The sequence below is a fragment of the Sarcophilus harrisii genome, chromosome 5 (assembly GCF_902635505.1).
Source record: "Sarcophilus harrisii chromosome 5, mSarHar1.11, whole genome shotgun sequence".
NCBI classification, from domain to species: Eukaryota; Metazoa; Chordata; class Mammalia; order Dasyuromorphia; family Dasyuridae; genus Sarcophilus; species Sarcophilus harrisii.
Window position 1 is genome coordinate 257,106,335 of NC_045430.1, and position 23,544 is coordinate 257,129,878.

Consider the following 23,544-nt stretch of genomic DNA (forward strand, 5'->3'; position numbering starts at 1 on the left):
GTAAAATCATGCAAGGCGATAATTATCTTTAAACATGTGATCAAACTTTGGCATATGTATAATTTTGCCCAAAAATATAGATAGACATATAGACATTAGTTTGTAAGGTCATCCATTTAGAAAGGAAGGGACTACAGAGATAATTTGGTCCAATGGCTAAACTGTACCAGTAACGAAACTGAGATCAAGTATTGGCCAGTAGGGCTCTATCTTTGGCCCTCTTTTCTTCTCTCTCTGAGCTATCTTACTTAATGATCTTATCTCCTCCCAAGGATACAATCATTAATTTTATGTAGCTAATTCTGAGATAGACAGACAGACGGACAGAGATAGATAGACAGATAAACAGAAGTACAATGCAGATGAGTCTAATAGTTCGATATATATGAATTATCTGTACATATATATGTATGTGTGTTTACATATTCATGTATTATGTGTGTATACACATATATCTCTGTATGTGTCTATGTGTATAATTCCTAAACCCAATCCCTCTGCTAAAATTAAATTATACATCTCCAGTAGACTTTTGGATATCTCAAACTGGATTCCCTATTAGCATCTTAACATGTCTCAGTGGAACTCACTATCTTTATCCCCAAACCATCCCCCTTATTAAACTTTCCTATTACTATCAAGAATACCCTCATTCTCCAGCCTTCCAGATGTTAATACCAGCATGGAGTGAGAATAACTGAAGGAGACATAGAGTATAGCAACTCCTAGTCCCTGAATATTTTGTGGGAGCAACACATCACAAAGGAACAAAACACACAGGACTAGATTTCCTGAGAATAATGGCTCTCATAGGAAATGTTAAATACAATCATTGTAAGCTTTGCATAAAAGACTACCAAAGGGGAGATTTTATGGTTTAAGCAAAGTCTTGAAAGAAGCCAAGGATTCTATATTCAGGAAAGTGAGGCTCTGAGAAGTATAGTTACTTGCTCAAAGTTACATGAGTAGTTAGTGTCAGAGGTAAGAGGTGTGGAAAAATAAATGCTTGCTAATTGAAAACAAATTATTTTTTTTAAATATATCAAAATATATATTTAGAAATATTAGTTGTGAGAAAATTTTTGAGGATAAAAAACCTAATTTATTTGCAATATATAACATATAAGATCTCCCACAGTGATTACAGAATAGAATAGAATATCTAATTCTAGATTAAATCTGAATGTATATAAAATTAAATGTTTAAAGTAACATGTAAAGTCGCATTCCTTTTTGGAAAAGAATCAACTTCACAAAAATCACAAGACATATTATACTTGATTCCTTCTGATTCTTCCAGCATGCTGCATTTCATCCAGGACATTTCTCACAGACTCTACACAAACTTCTCCTTTGTGATGTTTCTTAGAAGCCAAATTCCACACAAGTTCAAAGTTCTCATCAGTAAGATTGACACCAATATTCCGTAATATCCGAGCAATCTATAAAAATATCATTTTAAAGCAAAGTGTCATTTTTAAAAACTATGAAGTAAAAGGTTTTCTTTTTGTTTAAGACAGTTTAGATTACTAGTCACTTGGGGATAATGAGAAGAAGGGAAAGAAAAGATAGAAAAGAAAAAGATAAATAAAAGGACAATGCAGGATTACAAAGAAAGATGAGAAGCAAGAGAAAGAAAATATAAACTCAAAGGAAGTTTAAAACTGAAAGTAATTAGGGGAAAGAGAAACAAGAGCAGAGCTACTGGGAACAGAGAAGGGAGGACCAAAAGTTAGCAAAGGAAAGCAAACATATGCAGTATAAAATCAATTTGAAAAAAATTGGAATAATAAAAGAATGGTCCTTAAAATCCTCTTTAAAAAAAAAAAAAGACCATCATAAATCAGAGAATCAGTCTGCCTGTGCAGAATAACAATACCCCCACCTCATTTTCTGTTCATTTACACTCAACAAGAGATAAGTGAGGTCATTGTTGTTATTCAGAAGTTCAATAGTATCTGACTTTTCATGAGCCCTCATGGACCAGAGCACACCAACCCCTTCTGTCTAGTGAATAGTATGAATTAATTTAAGTATTGATTGATTTGATCTCCTTGCTGTCCAAGGGAATCTCTTAAGTCTTCTCCAGTACCACAATTCAAAAGTGCTGATTCTGTTTTCCTTTTTCAGTCCATCTCTCACAGCCATCCATTGCCAGGTCACACTGGTCAAAATAATGGAATCTTTCAGAATTTGTATTCCCTGTGCAAAGCTTATTTTAGAACCTTTCCTTTCATCGATGACAACCCATTGTGGGTTTCTGTCTTTCAGCTACCAGCCTATTATCTGTAGTTGATTGATTGGCACATTCCATGGCACTAAAATGGATGAATATTTGGTTTTCTTTCTCTTTAAGGGGTTGGTGTGATATAATGAGAAATGAGAAATTGGATTTGGAAACAGAGAACGTTAAATAATACTAAAATAATGTCAAATTTGCAAAGAAAAGATCTAGAAGTCTTAAATTCACATGAAGTTGAGGTGGAAAGGAGGAAGAAACTGGATTAGGTTTCAGATATAGTTGATGAGAAGACAACATTTTCTCAGGATAGGAAAAGAGAGAATATATTTGTCCCAAGGGCATTCAAGAGTAGACCTCCAAGAACATTAATGGAAGCTACTATTGGCCTAGTGGGAAAAAAGAGAGAGAGAACTTCCCTTCTGAGGCATTCCCAATTTTTCCTAAAAATAGTAAATAAGATTTACCATAAGGGATCCAATATGATCCCAAAGAGGAGTCTATATATACATTTCCACACACCATCTGTTTGTGATGCCTAAAATTCCTATAACCAGACAAAGAGCCTCTCTTTCTATAATTAGGGCCATTGATAGAGACTTGGAAGGGAACTTTGTGGTCAACTTAAAGTGACCTCTTTTTACAAATAAAGGACCAAGGCCTTTTCATGGTTTAAGGAATTGCTCAAGGTGATAGAACCAGGATTTGCACAAAGCTCTAGAGAGCTTCCACAAGGGAGGAGCAGAGTCTCTGGAAAGTGATGTGGATTATTTTAATATCCATAAAACACTATCTTATGAAGTAAAAAAAAAGTTGAGTTCCATAGAGAATATATGGGGAGAAATATATCATGTCCTCTGATCATAAGGTCAATATGACAAATTAATTAATTTCTTTCTGCCAGATCCATATGCCATAATGACTGCAACTTTGTGCTTACCTATCAGCCTTGCTGAAACCACAGGTAAGGTGGATGTGAAATGAAATCCTGTACCAATGTATCAGAAAGAGCAGAGCTAAATCAGCTCTCCAAGAGGTTGTTTTTTCTTCTTATGTCTGTTTTATAACTTTTACTTTTAGTTTTCCTCTTTTTGATGCATTTTAGCTATGTAAAGATTTAAGCATATATGAATGATTTGTAAATACACATCCATTCCACTTTTCTTTTTCCAGAACTGTACAAAACTTTCACAACCAAATTCAGGGTAACCCAAAAGGTTCTCTGCTTCAGGTGTTCTGATTATTTTACAGCAGAAAGCTTCAAGTTTTGTTTTGTTTTTTAAAGTCTAAAAAGGAAGATACAGATAGAGTTAAGTTACTTGATACTGTGAAATCATATACTGTACCTCATCTTTTGATCTAGCCTTAAAGAAGTCTGTTTCAAACACTCCCTTTTCACTGTAGATGGATGGGTGTAATAATGTGTAAGAAGTGCCTAAATCACCGTAATCGGTTTTATCGCTGATACGACGAAAACGAGGGGCAGGGAGATCAGTACGAATCGTTGGAATACCACACACGGGAATACCTACAAAATGAAAATTAATGAGAAAAGGAAACAAAGCTCTCAAATCAGTAGGAGAAAAGTTCACATCAAGAGAGGAAGCATTAATAATAGAGAATACTTGACTGAGGCTTATTCATATCATAATGGAAAAAGTCATATAGAAGTCTACTATAGATCTTGATCAAAAAGAAGAAAGGAATGAATTTAAGAAACACTTAACAGTCTTGACAAAGAAATACAACACTGTAATGATAATGGTCTTCAGCTATCTATTGCTAGAGTATTCTCTACTGAAAACAGAATAGCTAATAATTTGATTTGTCTTAATTTCATTCTTAAAAAAAAAAAAAAAGGATGCAAAAGGGGAACAGCTTTTTCTATATTTGATGACCAATAAGGAAGACTTAGTTAATGAAGCAAAACGCCAAGAATCACACAGCAGGAAAAACCAGAGAAAGAAAGGGAAGGTTTTCAGAGTCCTCCCATCCAATCCATTCTGACCTGACCAAGAATTCTCTCTACAATATTATTGACAACTGATCAATGTTGGAAGTGGAAATAAGTGGTAATCTTGAAATAAAGTGACCCTAAGAGTTTGGAACAAAAAAGAAGGAAACCTCTTGGGAAAATCAGATACACTTTATATTTTTGAAGAGTAGATTTTGGATACTGCAGATAAAGGATGACAGGATATCATAGTCTTAAATTCCATAGGAGATCTTAGTTCTGGAAGAATGGTGAACCCTCAAGAAAATAATTCTGACTTCATAACTACAAAAGGTTCAGATGACGAAGGAGGAGCTGTATAAAGAAATCAAGGTAAGTGGGAAAATATCTCATTAACTATGTAATCCTGGACAGGTAACCTCCCAGTACCCCAGACAACTACTTAAGTCTATAAGTTGAATAAAAAGTAGAAATCTGTGGTGGTAGAGCATGTTTCTGACTGAGAGTTCCCTATACTAATAAAATTAAGTCCTATCAAAAAAAAAAGCAACAGAGATTGTTTAAAGGAATATTTTAGAAAACTAAAGCAAAAAGATAGTAAAAATTAAGGATGAATACAATAGAGTAATACAATCCTTAGGACAGTGATGTCAGAAATATTGAAGATCAAAATTAGCTGAGTTTGGTAATAAATCTAATGACAAGGAAGGCACTTTTTAACTATGTTTTGGGGTACAAGGAAGAGAACACAAAGAGCTAAACCTGAGAATGGAGGCTAGAAAGACAAGAGAGACAGGGAACATGGTCTAGCAGAAGACTGGCCAGAATCTACAATCAAAGGATCTGGATTTTAATCCTGCTTTCTTACTTGTATGATCTTGGGCCTTGGTTCCTCCCCTAGGAAAATAAAAGGGGCAGATGAGATACTCATTAAGTTGCCTTAGAGTTCTGAATATATAAACTATTCAACTCCTGTTTTACTTGTATTTTCTCTGTCAAGGAAAAACATCTTTGGATTAGGAAGGATAGAATAAAAATGGTTAATGGAGTGGACCCTAAAAATAAGAGAAGAGTTAACACCTCACACAGAATTAGACAGCAAGGTCCATCCCAAGGTCCTGAAAGAACTTTCTAAAGTGACATCTGTGACATGGTCAATGACCTTTTCAGCTGTCTAGGGCTCGAATGGGCCAATAGCCCATTCCCCCAAAAGGGGTGAAAAGGTGGGTTCCTCCAACTACAGGCTTCTAAGCTTCACTTTGACTCTCAGTAAAATTCTGGAGCACTTTTTAAAGAAATAATTGATGAGCACTTAGAAAGGAAAATTGTGACCACTAAAAGACAACACAAGTACAAGAAAGGCAAGCCAGACTGACTACATTTCCTTTCTTGATGGTATTTTTAACAAGGAAATCAAGGTCAAGCCTGGATTTGGGGAGGATTTAACAAAGACTCTCATGTAATCTTTGTGCATTAGATGAAGATATGGAATTGGATACTGATATAGTCAAATGAACATGAAACTTGTCGAGGAAAAGAGGAAGGAAAGGCATTTCCATGCTTTCAGGAAAGAGCTGGTAGATAATTGTGAGTGTGTAATGTTGCACAGAGTTCCAGTTGCCAACACTGTCATTGACTTTTGAATGACTCATCATGAGTAAGATATCTGGAAATTACTCTGATGTAAAGAATTAAATGAAAAGAAGGAAAATGGAGCAAAGGGAGGAGGAATGAAGAAAAGGAGGAGACTGAGGAAGGAGAAAAATATGAAAAAGAGAGGAGGTCAAAACCCCATGCAACTGGGAAGTCATTTACTCTGATGTCTACCCTATTACTAAAGACTTCTAGGATGGGTAAATATCCTTAGTAACCAACTGCAGTGGAAGTCAAATCTGATAAAATGTTCATTATGTTTAGCTCCTGATTTGCCATTGTTTCAGTTGAGCTAAAATACAGAGAATGTTTTCTTGCTATTTCCATGAGTTTCTAGGTTCTTAAAAAAAGACAAGTCTAACATACTCACTCTTTGGAGAGATGCCTCCTACCACTGCATTAATTTGAGAAGATGTTGTTTTATAATCAGAAAATACTTTATCTGTTGGTCTTGTTAGAGTCCGGGGAGTCTTCATGTCTTTCCCAGGTTGTTCTTGCACAATATCTTCAGGTTTGATCAGAGGAATGGATTTATCCGCTTCTGTATCAGTAGCGAGTTGGCGCTCAGGATCTTCTGACAGTTTTTTCCCTTTAAGAAAGTAGCAGAGCATATTTGTTACAAGAGCTTTCTTTTTTTTTTCCAATTGGGGAGGGAAGTGGTAGAAGATTAAAAAATAAATGTTAATTAAAATTTGAAAAAAGAAGAAAGTAGCAGAAAATGTTGGATGTGATTAGCACCAAGCATTTGCAGTTGCCATTGCCTAGCCAATCAGTCAACTATTAAGACTTGCCCTGTGCCAGGTACCATGCTAAACTCTAGCAAAAAAAACCTGCCCCTTGCCCTCAACCGGCCTCCATCTTTATTTTTCTTGGGGGAAGTCGGGGTTGAGGCTGACTCTCCTTACCTTGCCAAGGCTAAAAGTACAATAGCCTAACACTTCTTAGCTGTGTGACTCTGGGCAAGTCATTTAAGCCCCAATTGCTGCAGCCAAAAAAAAGCACAATAGCCACTGACAGTCCGCTCCCAATACTGACCACCACAGCAGCTTTAGCTGGCTCCTGCCTTTCCTGTGCAACCTGGTAGTCCTCCAGCCCCAGGCTCACCATACATGTGCCATACTTAGTGTGGATAGCCCACTGTAGCTTGGAACTCCCAAATGCAAGTGATCCATCAGCCTCAGCCTCCCTAGAAGGACTACAGATGTGAGCCATCATTCCTGGCTAGAGAACTTTTATTTTAATGACAACTTGGTACATACAAAATGTATACACGGGAAGGTATTAACAGCTGGGAAGACTAGGATAGACCTTCTATAGAAGGGATAGCCTCCCATCTTGTCCAAGTTAGAATCAGGAGCTATTCACAGGTCCAATCCCACCACTGACCAGAATTAGAAGTGTAGATCTGCTCTTTTTCCAGCCAGAACAGGACTTCTCTAGGTAACTCAGTGGCCTTCGGTGCCCTCAATGTGGGTATTCACCCCACCCAGTAGGGCTCACCACACTAACGCTGTACTTAATGGGCAGAGCTCAATGTGTCCCAGCCCCTTGCACTTCAAAGCTCTGATACCCAAGAGATGGGCCAATCTCAGCCCCTTTAGAAATGGGAGCAGGTCCTGCTGGGACAAGTTTATTAATGCTTTTCTGTCCATTCATTCAAACCATTTTAAAAATCACATACCTGTGAGGAGGATCTTCTCTTCATATTCCTTAATGGGCATCAAGTCTTTCCAGTTCAGAAAATTAGCAAACTCTTGGTAATTAATCATGCCATCCCCATCCAAATCACAGTAATTAAACAGTTCGTTCAGGAGCACATCGCTTAGTTCTAGGTTCATCTGAGAGCAGGCTCTCTGGAGCTCTTGTTTGTCTATCATCCCATCTCCATTCTGTTAGAAATAGGGTAGAAAACAAAAGGACGTTCTGCTCCTTCAGGCTTCTCCGTGGGCTCTCATGTCTGTGGCCTTGGAGCCAGACATGTTTTCTGCGCTTCCCTACCAGGAGCATGGTTTACACCAGAAGGCATGTTCCCAATCTGGTCAAGAACATTCTTGGATCTGGGCAACGGGAGCTCCCAAGGGAAATATTCTATTCCATAAAACCACCATATATTAGGGGCCCACTATAGCATAAACTAGATTTTTTGAGATTCAAAGACGTCAAATGTAACCTTGCTTGATCAAGATCCTTTTTATTTGAACTAATAATTTGATTGGATGGTAAAGACAAATAACAAAATTGATTATGAGTTTAAATGGGTCTTGATCCACAAAGTGCTTTAAAGTTGGGATCACTTTTCTGGAGGAAGGGGAAAGACACCATAGAAGGGGGATGTGTTACATAATCTTCATGCCTTCTTTGTGAGGCAATTCGAGTTAAATGACTTGCCAGGAGTCTCACAGTTAAGAAGCATCTCAACTCAAGACCTCCTGACTCCAGAGCCACTGCTCTATCCACTCTATTACCTAACCACCTCCATGCTATATTCCCCTTAAGGGAATGACATGAAAACACTTAAAATATTATAATGTCAAGACATTGAATGAAGGCAAGGCAATGGATTTGTGTAAAAAACATATAACTTGTTTTCCTTTAGGAATGTTTCTCACAATTCAATTTAAGAAACATATGATTTTCACCATGTTTAACAAATATTGGATTACTTGCCATCTAGGGGTGGGGTGGGAGGGAAAGGGTTAAGTTAGAACCCAAGGTTTTGCAAGAGTCACTGTTGAAAAATTATCCTTGCCTATGTTTTGAAAATAAGAAACTTCATTAAAAAAAAAAAAGAAACATATATGGCCTACAGGTGCCAGGTACTAGGGTAGATGCTGGTGATACAAGGACAAAAGTGAAATAGCCCTGACTTCTAGGAATTTCATTCAATTGGTAAGGAATGAGATATATACAGACAAGATAAGTGGAGGACAAAAAGAACACAATCATGTAGAAGATTTAAAAAAAAGACTTCTCTAGGAAGTGACACCCAAGGTGAACCTTGGAAGAAGCTAAAGACTCAAAAGCAGAAATTCTGAATCTTTTGCATGTGTCCCAGATCACCTCTGGGGAAGCCTGTAGACCCTTTTCAAAGGCATTTATTTATTTAAATGCCTCAAATAAAAGATTACAAAGGAAATCAATCATATTGAAATGCAGTTATGCACTGTACACAGCAAAAACAAGATTGTGTGATGTTCAACTATGATGGATGTAGCTCTTTTCAACAGCAAGGTGATTCTGGCCAGTTCCAATAGACTTGGGATGAAAAGAGCCATCTGCACCCAGAAGAAGGACTGTGGGAACTGAGTGTGGATCATAACATAGCATTTTCACCTTTTTTGTTGTTTGCTTGCTTGTTTTTTTTCTTTCTCTTTTTTTCCCTTTTCATCTGATTTTTCTTGTACAGCATGATAATTGTGGAAATATATATAGAAGAACTGAACATATTTAACCTATATATTGGATTGCTTGCTGTCGAAGGAAAGGGGGAAGGTGGAAAGAGGGGAAAAACTTGGAACACAATGCAAGGGTGAATGTTGAAAACTACTTTTGCATGTATTTTGAAAAATAAAAATCTATTTTTTAAAATAAATGCTATGAAAATTGGGGCAGGTAGGTGGCACAATGGATAGAGCACTGGGCCTGAAGTCAGGAAAACTTATCTTTCTGAGCTCAAATTTGGGCCTTAGATATGTCTTAACTGTATGACTCTGGGTAAGTCACTTAACCCTGTTTGCCTCAGTTTCCTCATCTGTAAAATAAGTTAGAAAAAATTAGCAAATCATTCCAGTATCTTTGCCAAGAAAAACCCAAAAGGAGTCACAAAGGGTCAGGCATGACTGAAAATGATTGTGCAAAAAATTATCAAAATATGTACTTTTGAGAAAAACAAATTCACTGATCATAGGTTAAGAACTTTAGCTGTAAGAGGTAAGAAAAGAGAGCTTTCAAGGTATGGAGGAGACACAGAGAGACAAAAGCTAGGATACAGAAATCAGCTCTGCTATTCTCTGTGACTGGGGAAATCAATTACCTTATCTCTCATGCTCAGTTTCTCCATTTGTGAAATGAAATCATTACACTGAATGACCTCTACAATCCCTCCCATGGTCAACAAAATCATGAATTACTGCAGTGATCATTTCTAGAGCTAAGTAGTGACTTGACTGAGTTTATATAGTAAATGTTAGAGATGACTAATAAAAAAGAGCAAAGTCCAGAAAGTCAAATAGACAAAGGATGGATAAGGAGCGGATATTTCCACCTGTTATAGTGACCCAGAGATTATGGATTGGGTCTACTACTAGAAAGGGACAAAAAGTCAAGGGAATATTACCAGATGCACAAGAGAGAAAAGAGACATCTTATTTATTTTCTATGCTGTCAGTGTTTGTGCTCAGTGAAATGCAACATGAAAAAAAAAAGTCACATATAAAAGCAGAGGTTTTAATATTGGGGATCTGGGTTTCTAACTCCATAAAGTTAAAGGAGCCCAAAACTATTCTGCAGAGGTCTAGGGCAGTTACTTCTCCCAAAAACAATCACCAAGCTCGCAATTAGGAAACCTTCCTAATTCAGAGCCAGGCACTGAACTAAGAAAGCAGTGAGGGTACAAAGAAATGGGGAAATAGACCCTGCCCTCAAGCAGCTCCCAATTTAATGGGAGAGACCATATGCAAACAACTATATATCTACAAGATATATGGAAAGTGGAAATGGAAGGTTATGTCAGAGGGAAAGCACTGAGGAAGGCAAGGATGCCAGAAAAAGATTCCTGGAAGGTAAACTTTAATTTAGTCTTGAAGGAAGCCAGGAGGCAAAGTAAACAGGAGGGAAAGTATCCAGGAGTGGAGGGAAGATGGGGGCAGTCAGGAAAAAAAGGTACAAGGTTTGAAGATGGAGAGTACCATCACCTTACTACTAGCAACAGCTGCTGGTCAGTAGCCAGACCATCACTTCTGCTTCCAGCCTATCCTTTGCAACCCTTGTTTGGAAAGCAGTTCCTATGGACAAAGGACCAGCTATCCCAAACATTTACAGGACAGGCAAACTCAACTTAGTTAAGCTGCAAAGCACTCCTAAGTTGAGGCAGGAGGCTCCATGTACTAGATAGGTCAAACCACCCCCTCCATTGCTTTGACCACTATCTCCCATCAACCCCTGATGGAAACAGACCAGGAACCTTGTTTGATGGATGGATATAGATAGCAATAAATGGATGTGCTCATTTCCATCAGGGAGTTTTACATTCAATCCATTCCTATGTATACTTTTTTCCTGAAATAATCTTTGAAATTGAGCTAGATTTGATTGAGGGGGAAAATCCTTATTTTAGTTGACATATCTAATTTTAGTTTGTTGCTAATTTTCAAAATAGCCAACATCTAGTCTATAATTTTATGTGCTCAAATTCACATATAAAAGGTTTTGTGTCAAACGATTCTATACAAGCAAATTGGGTAGTTAGGTATTCTCTAACTGCTAATTTGTGAAAAAGTAGAATTTTGTGTATATAGATGTTCTTATAAAAATGAGTTCCATTTAAATAATATGTATTAAACTATTACTAGAAAAACAAGCACATTAATGCATAGTCGATGGTACCATTTTTGAAAGCAATTTGGAATTATACCCCCAAATTGCTAAAATGTCTATACACTCTGATCCAGCAATACTTCTACCTGCCCAGCAACCCAAGAGGCCAAAAAGATAGAGAAAGGTCCCATGTACACAAAAATATTTTTGTTCTTTTTGTAGTGGCAAAATACTGGAAAATAAGAGATTGTCCATTAATTGGAGAAAAGCTGAACAAATTATAGTAAATGAATGCAATGCGATATTAATTGCACCTGAAGAAATAAGCAAAAAAGATGGTTTCAGAGAAACCTGAGGACTTCTGGGAATTGATACAGAGTGAAATGAGGAAAAAAAACATATTTTTTGCAAAAAAATTAGAACAACAGCTTTGTTGATAAGAAGTCCAATTCAATGACCAAAAATATCAACAATAATAGCTACCATTTATATAGTGCTCTACTTGATAATAATAAAATATGCTACCCACCTCCTCACAGAGAGGCAATAGATTCAAGATGCAAAATAAAACAAATACTTTTGGATATGAACAAAGCAAAATATGTGACTATCTGCATTTGCACAAGGGTTTGATTTTTGTATCTTTTTTTTGCTTTGTTTTGTTGCTGTTGTTTTTCTAATGGATTAAATGAAAGAGAAAAATGTGATAATCAAAAAGAGAATAAAATAATTTTTAAAATTAAACTATCACTGTCTTTTATTCCAATAGAGTTATAGAGCTTGAAACCTTGAAAAGAACTACGTGGGGTCTACAATAAAATAGGTAGTAATTTTAAATGATAAAAAAGAAACTTAAGCATTATGTTCATCATTTGAAGGCAAAGAGGATGTCATTCTTATTTTTAGGGGAAATTGAAATTCTCAACCCATCAAGAATTATTATATTCCCTATTTCTCTAGATAAAAAATGCAAAAATAATTTTTCTCTTTTTCTTTCTCTTTTTCCTCCCACTTTCAGGTTGAATTACTGATAGAACATTAATTAAGAATCTACAGAGTTAGGACTGAAATTTTTTAACCTGAGTCATGTTCCTTGACATCACTTAAATTCATAAATAATTCCTGAGCTCCCCACTTAGATTTGTCTACATTTTCTACTTTGAAAACAATTAGGTTCTAGGATTCTTTACAACATCTCCACAAGACTGATTTACCGGGACATATAACAAGCCATCACGCTACTGACCACGTCAAAATGCCGGAACGCAGCCAACAAAGAGTCAAAGTTGTGATAATTCACTTTCTTCAGGTGCTGACGAATGGCTGCCAGGACAGCCCGCTGCCTATCCTTGCCACGCTGGAAATGGTCAGGGTGCCGGTTGTAAATGACATCAGCAGCTCCTAATGGGACACAAGCACAGCAAATTGGTTTTGTTCCAGAAATATAGCAATCCTCATCTGAATAATATTGATGACAATAGTAGTAATAATAACAAGAAATCAACTTCTTTGAATAGGTTTAAAAAATTTAATCCTAGACACTTAAAACAATGGTTACCATTAAAAATAGTCAATTATAGACATGTGTCTGAAAGCCAGTAGTTTTGCACTATTTCACTACTCAAGAAGAAATTACTTTCTCAAAATCAAAAATTCATAGTTTAGTATTCTATCTTCAATTAAAAGAGTGAGCGATGGTATACTGGATGGAAAGATGGCCTTAAATCATGAAAGAAGATGATCTTAGTTCAAGTCTTATCTCTGATGTATACTGGCTGTGAGAGTCTGAATAACTCACTACTTCCAGGTGCTACCAACAATTCTCTGAGACACTTAGATTATAAGACAAATGCCTATATGCAATGGTAGAGGACATTTTTTTCAGTGGGAGTTCTCTACACCCAATAAAATCCATTTTCAATTAAACAGTTGGATGGATTAGAGACTTTTTGGAACTGTAGAATTCTTTGGTGTAAACTTCTCATTTTCTAAATAAGGAGCCTAAGACCCAAAGAGGCTGTGATTTGGCCAATGTTGGCAAAGTCTGCACCTGAGTCCAGGGACCATGGCTCCAATTTGGAGCATTGTTTCCACTGCACCAAGAAGTTTAGCCCTAATAAATTGGCTATTTAATGTGTGAAGTAAAATTAATTCCTCCAAAAGTTCCTCATTTTTAGTGACCAAACTCATTATCTTTCTCTTAAATGAAGGCTTGTTCTTTTCAGTATTAAAAAGGTTCCAATCTCCCTATTTTGCATGATTAAGGAAGTCTTTAGGGCATTTAGGTGCCTCAGTGGATAGACATTAGGCTTGGAATCAAGAAGATTCATCTTCATGAGTCACCATCTGTGTAATCCTGGGTAAATAACTCTGTCTGCCTCAGTTTCTCATCTATAAAATTAGCTGAAGAAGTAAATGTCAAACTGCTTTGCCAAGAAAACCCCAAATGGGATTGAAAAGAGTCAGACATGGCTAATCAATAACAAAGGAAGTCTTTAATGTTTCAACAATCAAGAGATTTAGTAGGTTTTAATCATCTGTTGACAGGCCTTTGGTCAGAGCTAATTTTTTCATCTTGTAACAGCATCATATTGATGTATTAAGAGCACAAAAAGGCCAGAATCCCTCAGTTAAAAGACACAAATCATTGGGGTAAAAATAGAATTGTCAATATAAGCATTATCAATGAGTTGGAGAGATGGTATGTCACAAAAGCTTACATATAATCCAAAGTCAGTAAAAGTTTGTTGAAGTTATATAATTTCAAGCCTAACTCAACTTTTTCTTCCTTTTAAAACTTTTTTTTTCCTTAAGGCATTCAGTATATAGGGTATTTCAAACTCAAGCTAAGGATTTGAAGAATATGTGTTAAAAAAAAAAAAAACAGATAAAATAAGCTGGTCAAATGATAAGAGTGGAAAGCCCTCCTGGTATATTGGTCTTCTGTGAATAAATTTCCCAACATGTTGAATGGATCCCTTATAGTAGATTTGTTGGAGAATTGTACCAGAATAGCATAGGGTGAGCAGGCTTAGAAAAGTTCTGGTCTAACCCTACCTTGACTCTTCCCAATTCATCCTTTACTCAGCTGTCAAAATATTCTTTATAAAAGTACAAATTTGATCATGTTACCCTCACCCCGTTTAATAAATCCCAATAGTCCCTTATCACCCCAGCCTGATCAAATATAAAATCCTCTGTCCTTCAAACTCCTTCATAACCTAGTCCTTTCCTACTTTTCTACCTTACTCCCTAATCCCATCTCCGTATACTCTTTGATCCCATGACACAGGCATCCTTGCTATTCCTACCACAAGATGCTCACTGTAGATTTTCCCTGGTGTCCCCCATGCCTGGAATACTTCATTCTCCCCTTCCTGGTTTCCCTGGCTTCCTTCATGTCCCAACTAAATACCACTTTTGCAGATTCTCTTTAATGACTTCTATCTCCAATTTTCCACATATTTTTTGTTTGCATGATGCATGTGGCATTACCCTGTGAGCTCCTTGAGAACAGGGGATGGTTTTTTACCTTTCTTCATATCCCTGGAGCTCAACTCAAGATCTGACACACATATTAGGTGCTTCATAAATGCTTGTTGACAACCTATATCCCTTATGGGAATATATACAACAATGAGATAATAGATCGCTAATAGATAATGGTGCTAGGTTATTAAGAATGAAGACTAGATCCTGTAATTTGATTTGTCTAAGGAAATTCAGATGTGACCTCTCCCTTTTATAATGTATGTTAACACCTTCATGGCAATCAATAATACCAGAGCATTATGTTAAATGATTTGTGTAGCCAAGAGCCAGTATAAATAAGAGGCAGAATTTAATCCTGGCTCCAAGGCCAGCTCTCTGCCCATAATCCTATGGGACCTCTCATAATTCAAGGATTAACTTCAACTATTTGGTTGTTCATTACACTACTTAAATCCAAATCAACAAGCACTGAGTATCTACTCTTCAGCAGGCTCCAGGCTAGGAGCAGGGGATGCAAAAAAAAAAAAAAAAAAAAAAAGTTATTATCTTTTTTCTTTTAGTTGATTAGGAGTATTTTATATAAGGAGGTTGTGTTTGTTCAATAAAACCCAATGAATCTTTTTTTTTTAAGTTTAAAGAGAGACAGTACTGAGGAATAAATTTTTTCATTCTTCAAATTCATTCAAAAAAACAAAATCAGTTTCTTTTCTTCACTTTGTTTTGTTTCATTAATAATTAACAATTCATTAACATTAACTTTGTGAGTTTTGTTTAATGGGGGATGTGCAGAGGAAAGCAATGTTTAATTCAACATCATGACTTTTTACACTTTGGAAAAAAGCTGTATATTTACCATAATTATCTGGCCGTAGCAATGCTCCAAACGTGTGGTTTGGTGGAAGGTTCATTGTTTCTGCAATGCTATTAATGATAAAAATGCTGTCATTAAAATACTCATCACATGGCAAACCTGAAATCTGAAGTATGTTCCCCCATACACTGTTAACTGGAAGATTTAGAGGGGAAACATAGACAAGAATCCCAAATGTTAAGGCATTGAGGAATTTCTATACCTACTGGGAGAAGGAAATCCTCACACCAAGTTATTAATGAGGACAACAAGGAAGAGGAAGATAATGGTATCAAAAAATAAGATTTTGATTTTCATTTTTTCATATTTTTATTTCATTTTCTCATATTTTTCCATTTAGTTCCAAGGAATTTGATTTTTAAAAATCGCCTGGTGCAGATCCCTAAATTGATTATGAAACAGAATAACATTACTCTATCATTAGATTTCTTAAAATGTAGATCTTTCATGTTAAACATAGAATTATTTTCTTTTTGTTGTTTACAATAAGTTAATTGAATTTAACATTTATACCTAATGCTGTCCTAAGACCATATCTATCTGAACTCAATCAAAATAGATGAGAAGAATACAATAAAATTGCTTCATAATTATGTATATAGTGCTTTAAAATTTATAAAGAACTTTTACATATATCATCTCATTTGATAAATTATATATATCAAACATCAAAATTATCTTTTCTTTTAACAGCATATCTCTTTTACTTGAACATTAATGAAAAAAATAAGTCTACGTAAATCTATTTAAGCTGAAACTTATTCTCAAATGTCCCTTATTATAATTGTTGCTAAGTATTGCTGCACCCCATATTTTAAAAGCAAAAAAAAAAAAAAATTCCAAACATCCCATTTAAGATAGAAGATAATATGAGTGTGTGTATGTATATAGATATATATGTATGTATGTATATATATATATATATATATATATATATATATACATATGTAAATATAAATTTGAGGTCATGGAGATAGTTTTGTCTTGTTTTATTTTAAGGCTAGGCTTCCCTATCTTATTCTGGCAGGAAACAGCCCATTCACAGGTCCAACCCATGGTAGGCATGGAAGCTTTGATCTACTTTGATTCTGACCTGGACTGATCCAGCTTTCCTTAAGTAACTTGTAACCTCCAGGACTCACCATATAGGTGGTGAACTTAATGAGGACACAATCAGTTTTAGCTACTGAGGTTCTCAACTCCACACAAAAGCAAGCCAGCAGGCTTTAGTCTTTTGAGGTCATGAAAGCATTAAAATGTTGCTTATGATCAAAATTTAAAGAATTCTTCATTTTAAAAGAAAGATTTTTTTTTAAAATATCAATGTTGAACACTGTATTTTTCTAAAGTAGTGAGAAAAAAATCAATTAATTGGAAACTTTGTCTATATAACTTACGGATCCCAGACTTTTCCAAGTTTGTGCTGAAACTTTTCATTGAAATCGTCAACTCTTTTGGAAACTATTTTACTGCCTTTTTTCCTGTAAAATTAGAAAATAAGATAGATCTGATGGACTTGACTGTCTTCAACAATGAGGTGATTCAAAGCAATTCCAATACATGTGATAGAAAGAGCTATCCACATCCAGAGAGAGGATTGTGGAGACTGAATATAGATCACAACACAGTATTTTCATTTTTTTTTGGCGGTGTTGTTATTATCCTTGTTGTGGAGATGGGGAAGGAGGGAGAAAAATTTGAAACACAAGGTTTTGCAAGAGGAAATGTTGAAAAATCTTTGAATTTATTTTGAAAAATAAAAGGCCATTATAAAAAATGTTCTAAATCATTATTGTATAAGGAAATTAAAACAATTTTAAGATATCACTTCATATCTATCAGATTAACTAAAATGACAGAAGGAGAAATGGCAAATGTTGGAAGGGATGTGGAAAAATTAGGACACTAACACTATTGGTGGAACTGTGAACTGATCTAACCTTTTCGGGAAGCAATCTGGAATTATGCCCCAAAAGTTATAAAATTGTGTATATCTTCTGATCCAGCAATACCACTATTAGGTCTATTTCTCAAGGTGATCAGGGAAAAAGAAAAATAACTTCTATGTTCTAAAATATTTGTAGCAACCTTCTTTGTTGTGGCAAAGAATTAGAAATTAAGGGGACACCCCCTCAGTTGGGGATGACTAAAAAAGTTGTGGTATATGATTGTGATGTAATATTGCTGTGTTGTAATAAATAATGAGCAGGTTTATGTTAGAAAAACATGGAAAGATTTACATGAAATAATAAGGAATGAAATGAGCAGAACCAAAAGATCATTGTATACAAGAACAGAAATAATGTTTGAAGAATAACTGTGAACTAAACTATTCTTAGTATTATAAATATTCAACGAAACTACAAAGGATCTATGAAGAAAAATGCTATCCACCTCCAATTAAAGAACTGATAAATAAAAGTATGTATAGTATATGGTGTGTGTACATGCATGTGTGTGAGTGTGTGCACGAGAAATGGTGGCCTTTTCTAGTGTGAGGCAAAAAGAAAAGTAACGAGATAATACTAAACTTAAAATGTAATAAAAAATTTAAATTAAAAAAATGTTCTATCTGACATTTTCTGAGATTTTGTGGCAGGCTATAGAATAATTAGTAAATATAATCACAATGTTTTATCCTTAGGTATTTTTTTAAAATGCAACAGATATTTGAAGCCACAATTTGCTCAAAAATAAAATGTGTTCATTTCTTGTCATATACAGATATTGCTAAGCTGAACAAGTTTCTAGGGAAGAGTGACACTCTGTGGAGAAACAAAAGAATATACCAAAATATAAATTAATTCAACTTCTCTATTTCTTGTTGTACTTCTTAACTAGTGGGTTCTATAAGGTTAAGAATAACCTTGTATGAGTTCTCATATACAAAAACATCATAGAATCTTAGATTTAGAAGGGCCCTCAAGGGACGACCTTGTCCAATCTATTTCTAATCAAGAATTCTCCTACTACATCTCTAGAAAATGGTCCTCCAGTCTCTGAATAAAAGATCTCCAAGGAAAAGAGATCCCAGTCTCTTCCAAGGAAAGCATTCCACTTTAAGAAAGTTCTAATTGCTGTACAACTTTTCTTTACCATCCTGCCTCTCTAACTTTGCACTTCAATTCTGCTCTCTGAAGTTCAGCAGAGCAAATGTGACCCCACTTCCACATCAGATCTTTGCAAATATTTGAAGACAGACAACACATTCCCACCTTTTAAGAGTTCTTTTTTAGTACAGTAACCATCTGCATTTTCTTCAATGAATATTTGTGTGTTTTCCAGTTCTTTTGTCAATCTGATCTATATCTTTTGAATATATTGCAATCTGTATATGTTACTCTTCCTAAAATTTAGCAATCAGAATTGAATCCTATTTAGCCCAAATGTGTTCTACCTAGGATGGTACACAGTGGGAGTGTCTGTCATTTTTTCATTAAGAACTATTTTTCAAAATTTCCTGTATTTTTCACTTGTGTGATTAATCAGAATTTTCTAGCATCACTTACTGTTTAAGTAAAATTTTTTCAACTAAATATTTTTCTCACTTAGTTAATATACCACTATTAGAATTCATTTTGAAATATCTTCTATATTAGTGACTGCAATATGTGGGGGAGATGGGAAAAACAGCATCATTTTGAGTCAGTTCTTATCACTATAGCCAGAGATTGGAAAAGAAAAGGAGAGAAAAAGGAGGGTTCTCTTAAGATGTTCCAATTACAAATGAGAGCTAGGAAAGATTTTATTCACAATCTTTAATGGGAGCCAGAGGATTTTCCTATGGAATTTTTCCATATCACCGAATCAATGATTATAAAAATTATTATGTTAGAACTTAATATCATACATGAGCTATGGCTCTCAATGCAAAGAAAACTGATTTGGTGGCCCTGTCACACTGAAACTGTATTGAGTTTGCTATCTCCTAAAACCCTTCAATCTTGTTTACAAGAAATTATTGCCTAGCCATAATTCCCTTATTGTATATTTAAGAAAGCGGATTTTCTGAGCAGAAGCATAGAACTTAATATTTATTCTTATTAAATCTCATTTTATTCCCTTTACCTCATTGTTCTAGTTTATCAGCTCTTTGGGACCCAGACTCTACACCATTTATCCCTCCTAGCTCTGTTTCATTTGCAAATTTAACAAGCATACCTTCTATGCTTCCTCTGAGTCATTGAAAAAATATTGATGATCACAGGGGCCAAGGCTAGATCCTCGGGACACTCCACTCCTTGTTGCAAACAATAGCAAAATAAAAACAGATCTTGCCATTTATGTTTCCAAAGTAACCTTTAAGAGTGGTGGAGGAAGAGTACAGGCAGTAATTCAGATGAACTCTCCTAGCATTCCCCTCCCAAGTACTTCAAATCAAATTTTGGAACAGCAGAGATAACAACAGGTTGAAATGAGATATTTTCCCACCCTAAAACAACTTGGGAAGTTCACAGGAAAAGTCTGATTCACCAGGCTAGTGGCAGTGTTGAGCACATGCACCAGGGACAGGTTTGAAGGTGATGATGGTGGGAGCTTTGGGAGCTCTCAGTCCAGAGACAGTCAGACAACCAACCAGAGATTACAGGGAACCCTTTCCTGCCACTGGTGTTGCTGGCACTAAGTGGGAACTCCATTTCCCAAACAGAGCTCTGGGTCACAGTTCCAGAAGAGAGAGGAGTGCTGATGGTTGATCACAAGGGAATGGGGGACCTGGTCACAGTTCCGGAGCTGAAAGGAGCACTAGAGCTTGTGACTACAAGGAAGCAAGTGAGAATCACAGATGGGAACAGTGGCCACAATTCTCCCCATATCATACCACCTTAGAAGCACTGAAAACTTGTAATCCTCTAAAACTATCACCAAAAAAGCCTGAATCTTAAAACAGTGCCTTCCCACCCTAAACTGAGCAGGGCCCAACTTAAACATAAAGTTTAAAGCCAAGAAATAATTTGGGAAAATGAGTAAACAACAACCAGGGAAAAAAAATAACGACTCATACAGTGTCAAGGAAGACCAAGACATAAATTCAAGAGAAGACAACATGAAAACAGAGATAAGCAGTCTCAAAAAATGTTAACTGGATCCAAGCCCAACAAGAATTCCTAGAAGAGTTAAAGAAAGCTATAAGAATGGTAGAGAAAAATTAGAGAAAGAAATGAGAGTAGTGCAAGAAAATTATGAAAAGAGAATTAGCAGCTTGGTAAAAAGAGGTATAAAAATACTATCCTGGAAGAGTTAAATAAAGATATGAGTGGTAGAGAAAAATTAGGGAAACAAATAAGAGTACTGCAAAAAAAAAAAAAATGAAAAGAATTAACAGCTTGGTAAAAAGAGGTTATAAAAATACTGTCCTGGAAGAGTTAAATAAGGATATGAGTGGTTGAGAAAAATGAGGGAAACAAATAAGAGTACTGCAAAAAAAAAATGAAAAGAATTAACAACTTGGCAAAAAGAGGTATAAAAATACTGAAGAAAATAACACGCTAAGCAAATTGGACAAAAGATAACAGGTGCAAAAATTCACTGAAGAACTTCTTAAAAAGCAGACCAGGCCAAATGGAAAAGGAGGAACAAAAATTTACTAGAGAAAAGAATTTCTTAAAAAAAAACAGAATTAGTTAGATGGACAAAGAGATATAAAAACTCACTAAAGAAAATAATTTCTTTTTATCATAATAGCTTTTTTATTTTTCAAAATACATGCAAAGATAATTTTTAACATTCACAGTTGCTAAACCTTGTGTTCCAAATTTTTTCCCTGCTTCCCCATCTCTGCTTTCCCCTAGAGAGCAAGTAATCCAATATAAGTTAAACATTTACAATTCCGCTAAACCTATTTCCACATTTATCATGCTGCACAAGAAAAATCAGATCAAAAGAGGAAACACTGAGAAAGAAGAAAAAAAAAACAAGCAAGCAAACAACAAGAACAACAACAAAGGTAGAAAATACTATGTTGTGATCCATGTTAGTCGTTTCTCTGAATGCAGGTGGCTCTATTACAAATCTATTGGAATTGCCTTCAATCACATCACTACAGATATGTTCATATTATTTGTGTCAGTTTGGTTATTGATATAGTCAATTATGCTAATAGTTCTCCTCACATTGAACCAGCCCTACATTCCTAGTATAAATCCTACTTGGTCATAGTGTATTATACTGACAACAAAATGCTATAATCTCTTTACTAATGTTTTAGTTAAGATTTTTGCAACAATATTCATTAGGGTAATTGATCTATAATTGAAGGGAAGGAAGGAAGGGAAGGAAGGAGGGGAAGGAAGGAAGGGAAGGAAGGAAGGGAAGGAAGGAGGGGAAGGAAGGAAGGGAAGGAAGGAAGGGAAGGAAGGAGGGGAAGGAAGGAGGGGAAGGAAGGAAGGGAAGGAAGGAGGGGAAAGAAAGAGGGGAAGGAAGGAGGGGAAGGAAGGAAGGGAAGGAAAGGAAGGAGGGAAAGGAAGGGAAGGAAGGAAAGGAAGGAGGGGAAGGAAGGGAAGGAGGGGAAGGAGGGAAAGGAAGGGAAGGAAGGAGGGGAAGGAAGGAAGGAAAGGAGGGGAAGGAGGGAAAGGAAGGGAAGGAAGGAGGGAAGGAAGGAGGGAAAGGAAGGGAAGGAAGGAAGGGAAGGAAGGAAGGAGGGGAAGGAGGGGAAGGAGGGAAGGGAAGGAAGGGGAAGAAGGGAAGGAAGGAAGGAAAGGAAAGAGGGGAAGAAGGGAAGGAAGGAAGGGAAGGAAGGAGGGGAAGGAAGGAAGGGAAGGAAGGAAGGGAAGGAAGGAGGGGAAGGAAGGAAGGGAAGGAAGGAAGGGAAGGAAGGAGGGGAAGGAAGGAGGGGAAGGAAGGAAGGGAAGGAAGGAGGGGAAAGAAAGAGGGGAAGGAAGGAGGGGAAGGAAGGAAGGGAAGGAAAGGAAGGAAGAAAGGAAAACAATGCTATTGATTCAATATTAATAAGGTTTTAGTTTTCCTTTTTTTTCTCCCTTTGGCATTAATGCTAAAGACTGAGCTTCATGTTCTCATGTCATTCCAAATGGGGCCAAAGGTATGTCTGTAGCTGGACCCTGATATAAGGAAAGGAGTCAATAAGACAAAGAGAGAGTTCATATTTTTACCAACGGAGACACGGTGGGCCATAATTGATAGAAGACCAGTTTTAGAATTAGGAAGATCTATATTCAAATTCTAATTCTGATAACCCCATTGGGTAATTCTGATCAAGATTTAACTTCTCTGTGCTCCAAGCAGCTCTCAAAATCTCTGTTACAAACTTATAAACTCATACTTCAGTTTTGCAGGGAAGAACATTATATCATTTCTGTAATAAAGTCTCATGCAATGCCTCAGAGTGGTATAGAAATAACCTTCCTCCTCTCCTTTCTTTCCCAAATCACCTAGTCCTGGGGCCTCCCAGAAACCATCCAAAGCTGCCCCACCCTCTCAGTGGCAGAAATCTTCTGGCTTAGGAAGCAGAAAAACTCACCAATGACAAACCTGTCTCCCTTCCTTTCCCCTTCTCCTAGGTTACCTGATGATTCACAGGTCTTGAGTAAGATAGGAGTCAACAATTCCATTCCTTCCGATGAGATACAGAACTACCAGGCCTTATCATCTGCACTGCCACTGCTCTCTAAAGCCCTTCTGGCCTTAGCTACCCTGTCTCTACACTGTGTACTTTCTTCAGCATTCTCACATAACTTGTTTATGTAGCCTAAGGACCTCTGGGCTCCAGGAACAGTCCGCCAGCCGAGGATCAATCTAGATCAGTTCAGAAAGGCTCATTAATACAAATTCAGCATAAGACAGTGA

The 23,544-nt window shown here is 36.3% G+C and overlaps 1 protein-coding gene across 1 annotated transcript in view; it reads right to left on the minus strand.

Moving 5' to 3' along the window:
- Window positions 1-1,080: 1,080 nt before the first annotated feature.
- Window positions 1,081-23,544, minus strand: part of EFHB (EF-hand domain family member B) — a 35,986-nt gene continuing 13,522 nt past the window's right edge. Inside the window, exons 7-13 of the mRNA XM_031940335.1 lie at window positions 17,142-17,225; window positions 15,727-15,794; window positions 12,628-12,782; window positions 7,528-7,735; window positions 6,217-6,435; window positions 3,586-3,767; window positions 1,081-1,442 (exon numbers count right to left, since the gene is read on the minus strand). Coding sequence (XP_031796195.1) covers window positions 1,272-1,442; window positions 3,586-3,767; window positions 6,217-6,435; window positions 7,528-7,735; window positions 12,628-12,782; window positions 15,727-15,794; window positions 17,142-17,225 — 1,087 coding nt within the window. The 3' untranslated portion in view covers window positions 1,081-1,271. The remainder of the gene's footprint in view (window positions 1,443-3,585; window positions 3,768-6,216; window positions 6,436-7,527; window positions 7,736-12,627; window positions 12,783-15,726; window positions 15,795-17,141; window positions 17,226-23,544) is intronic.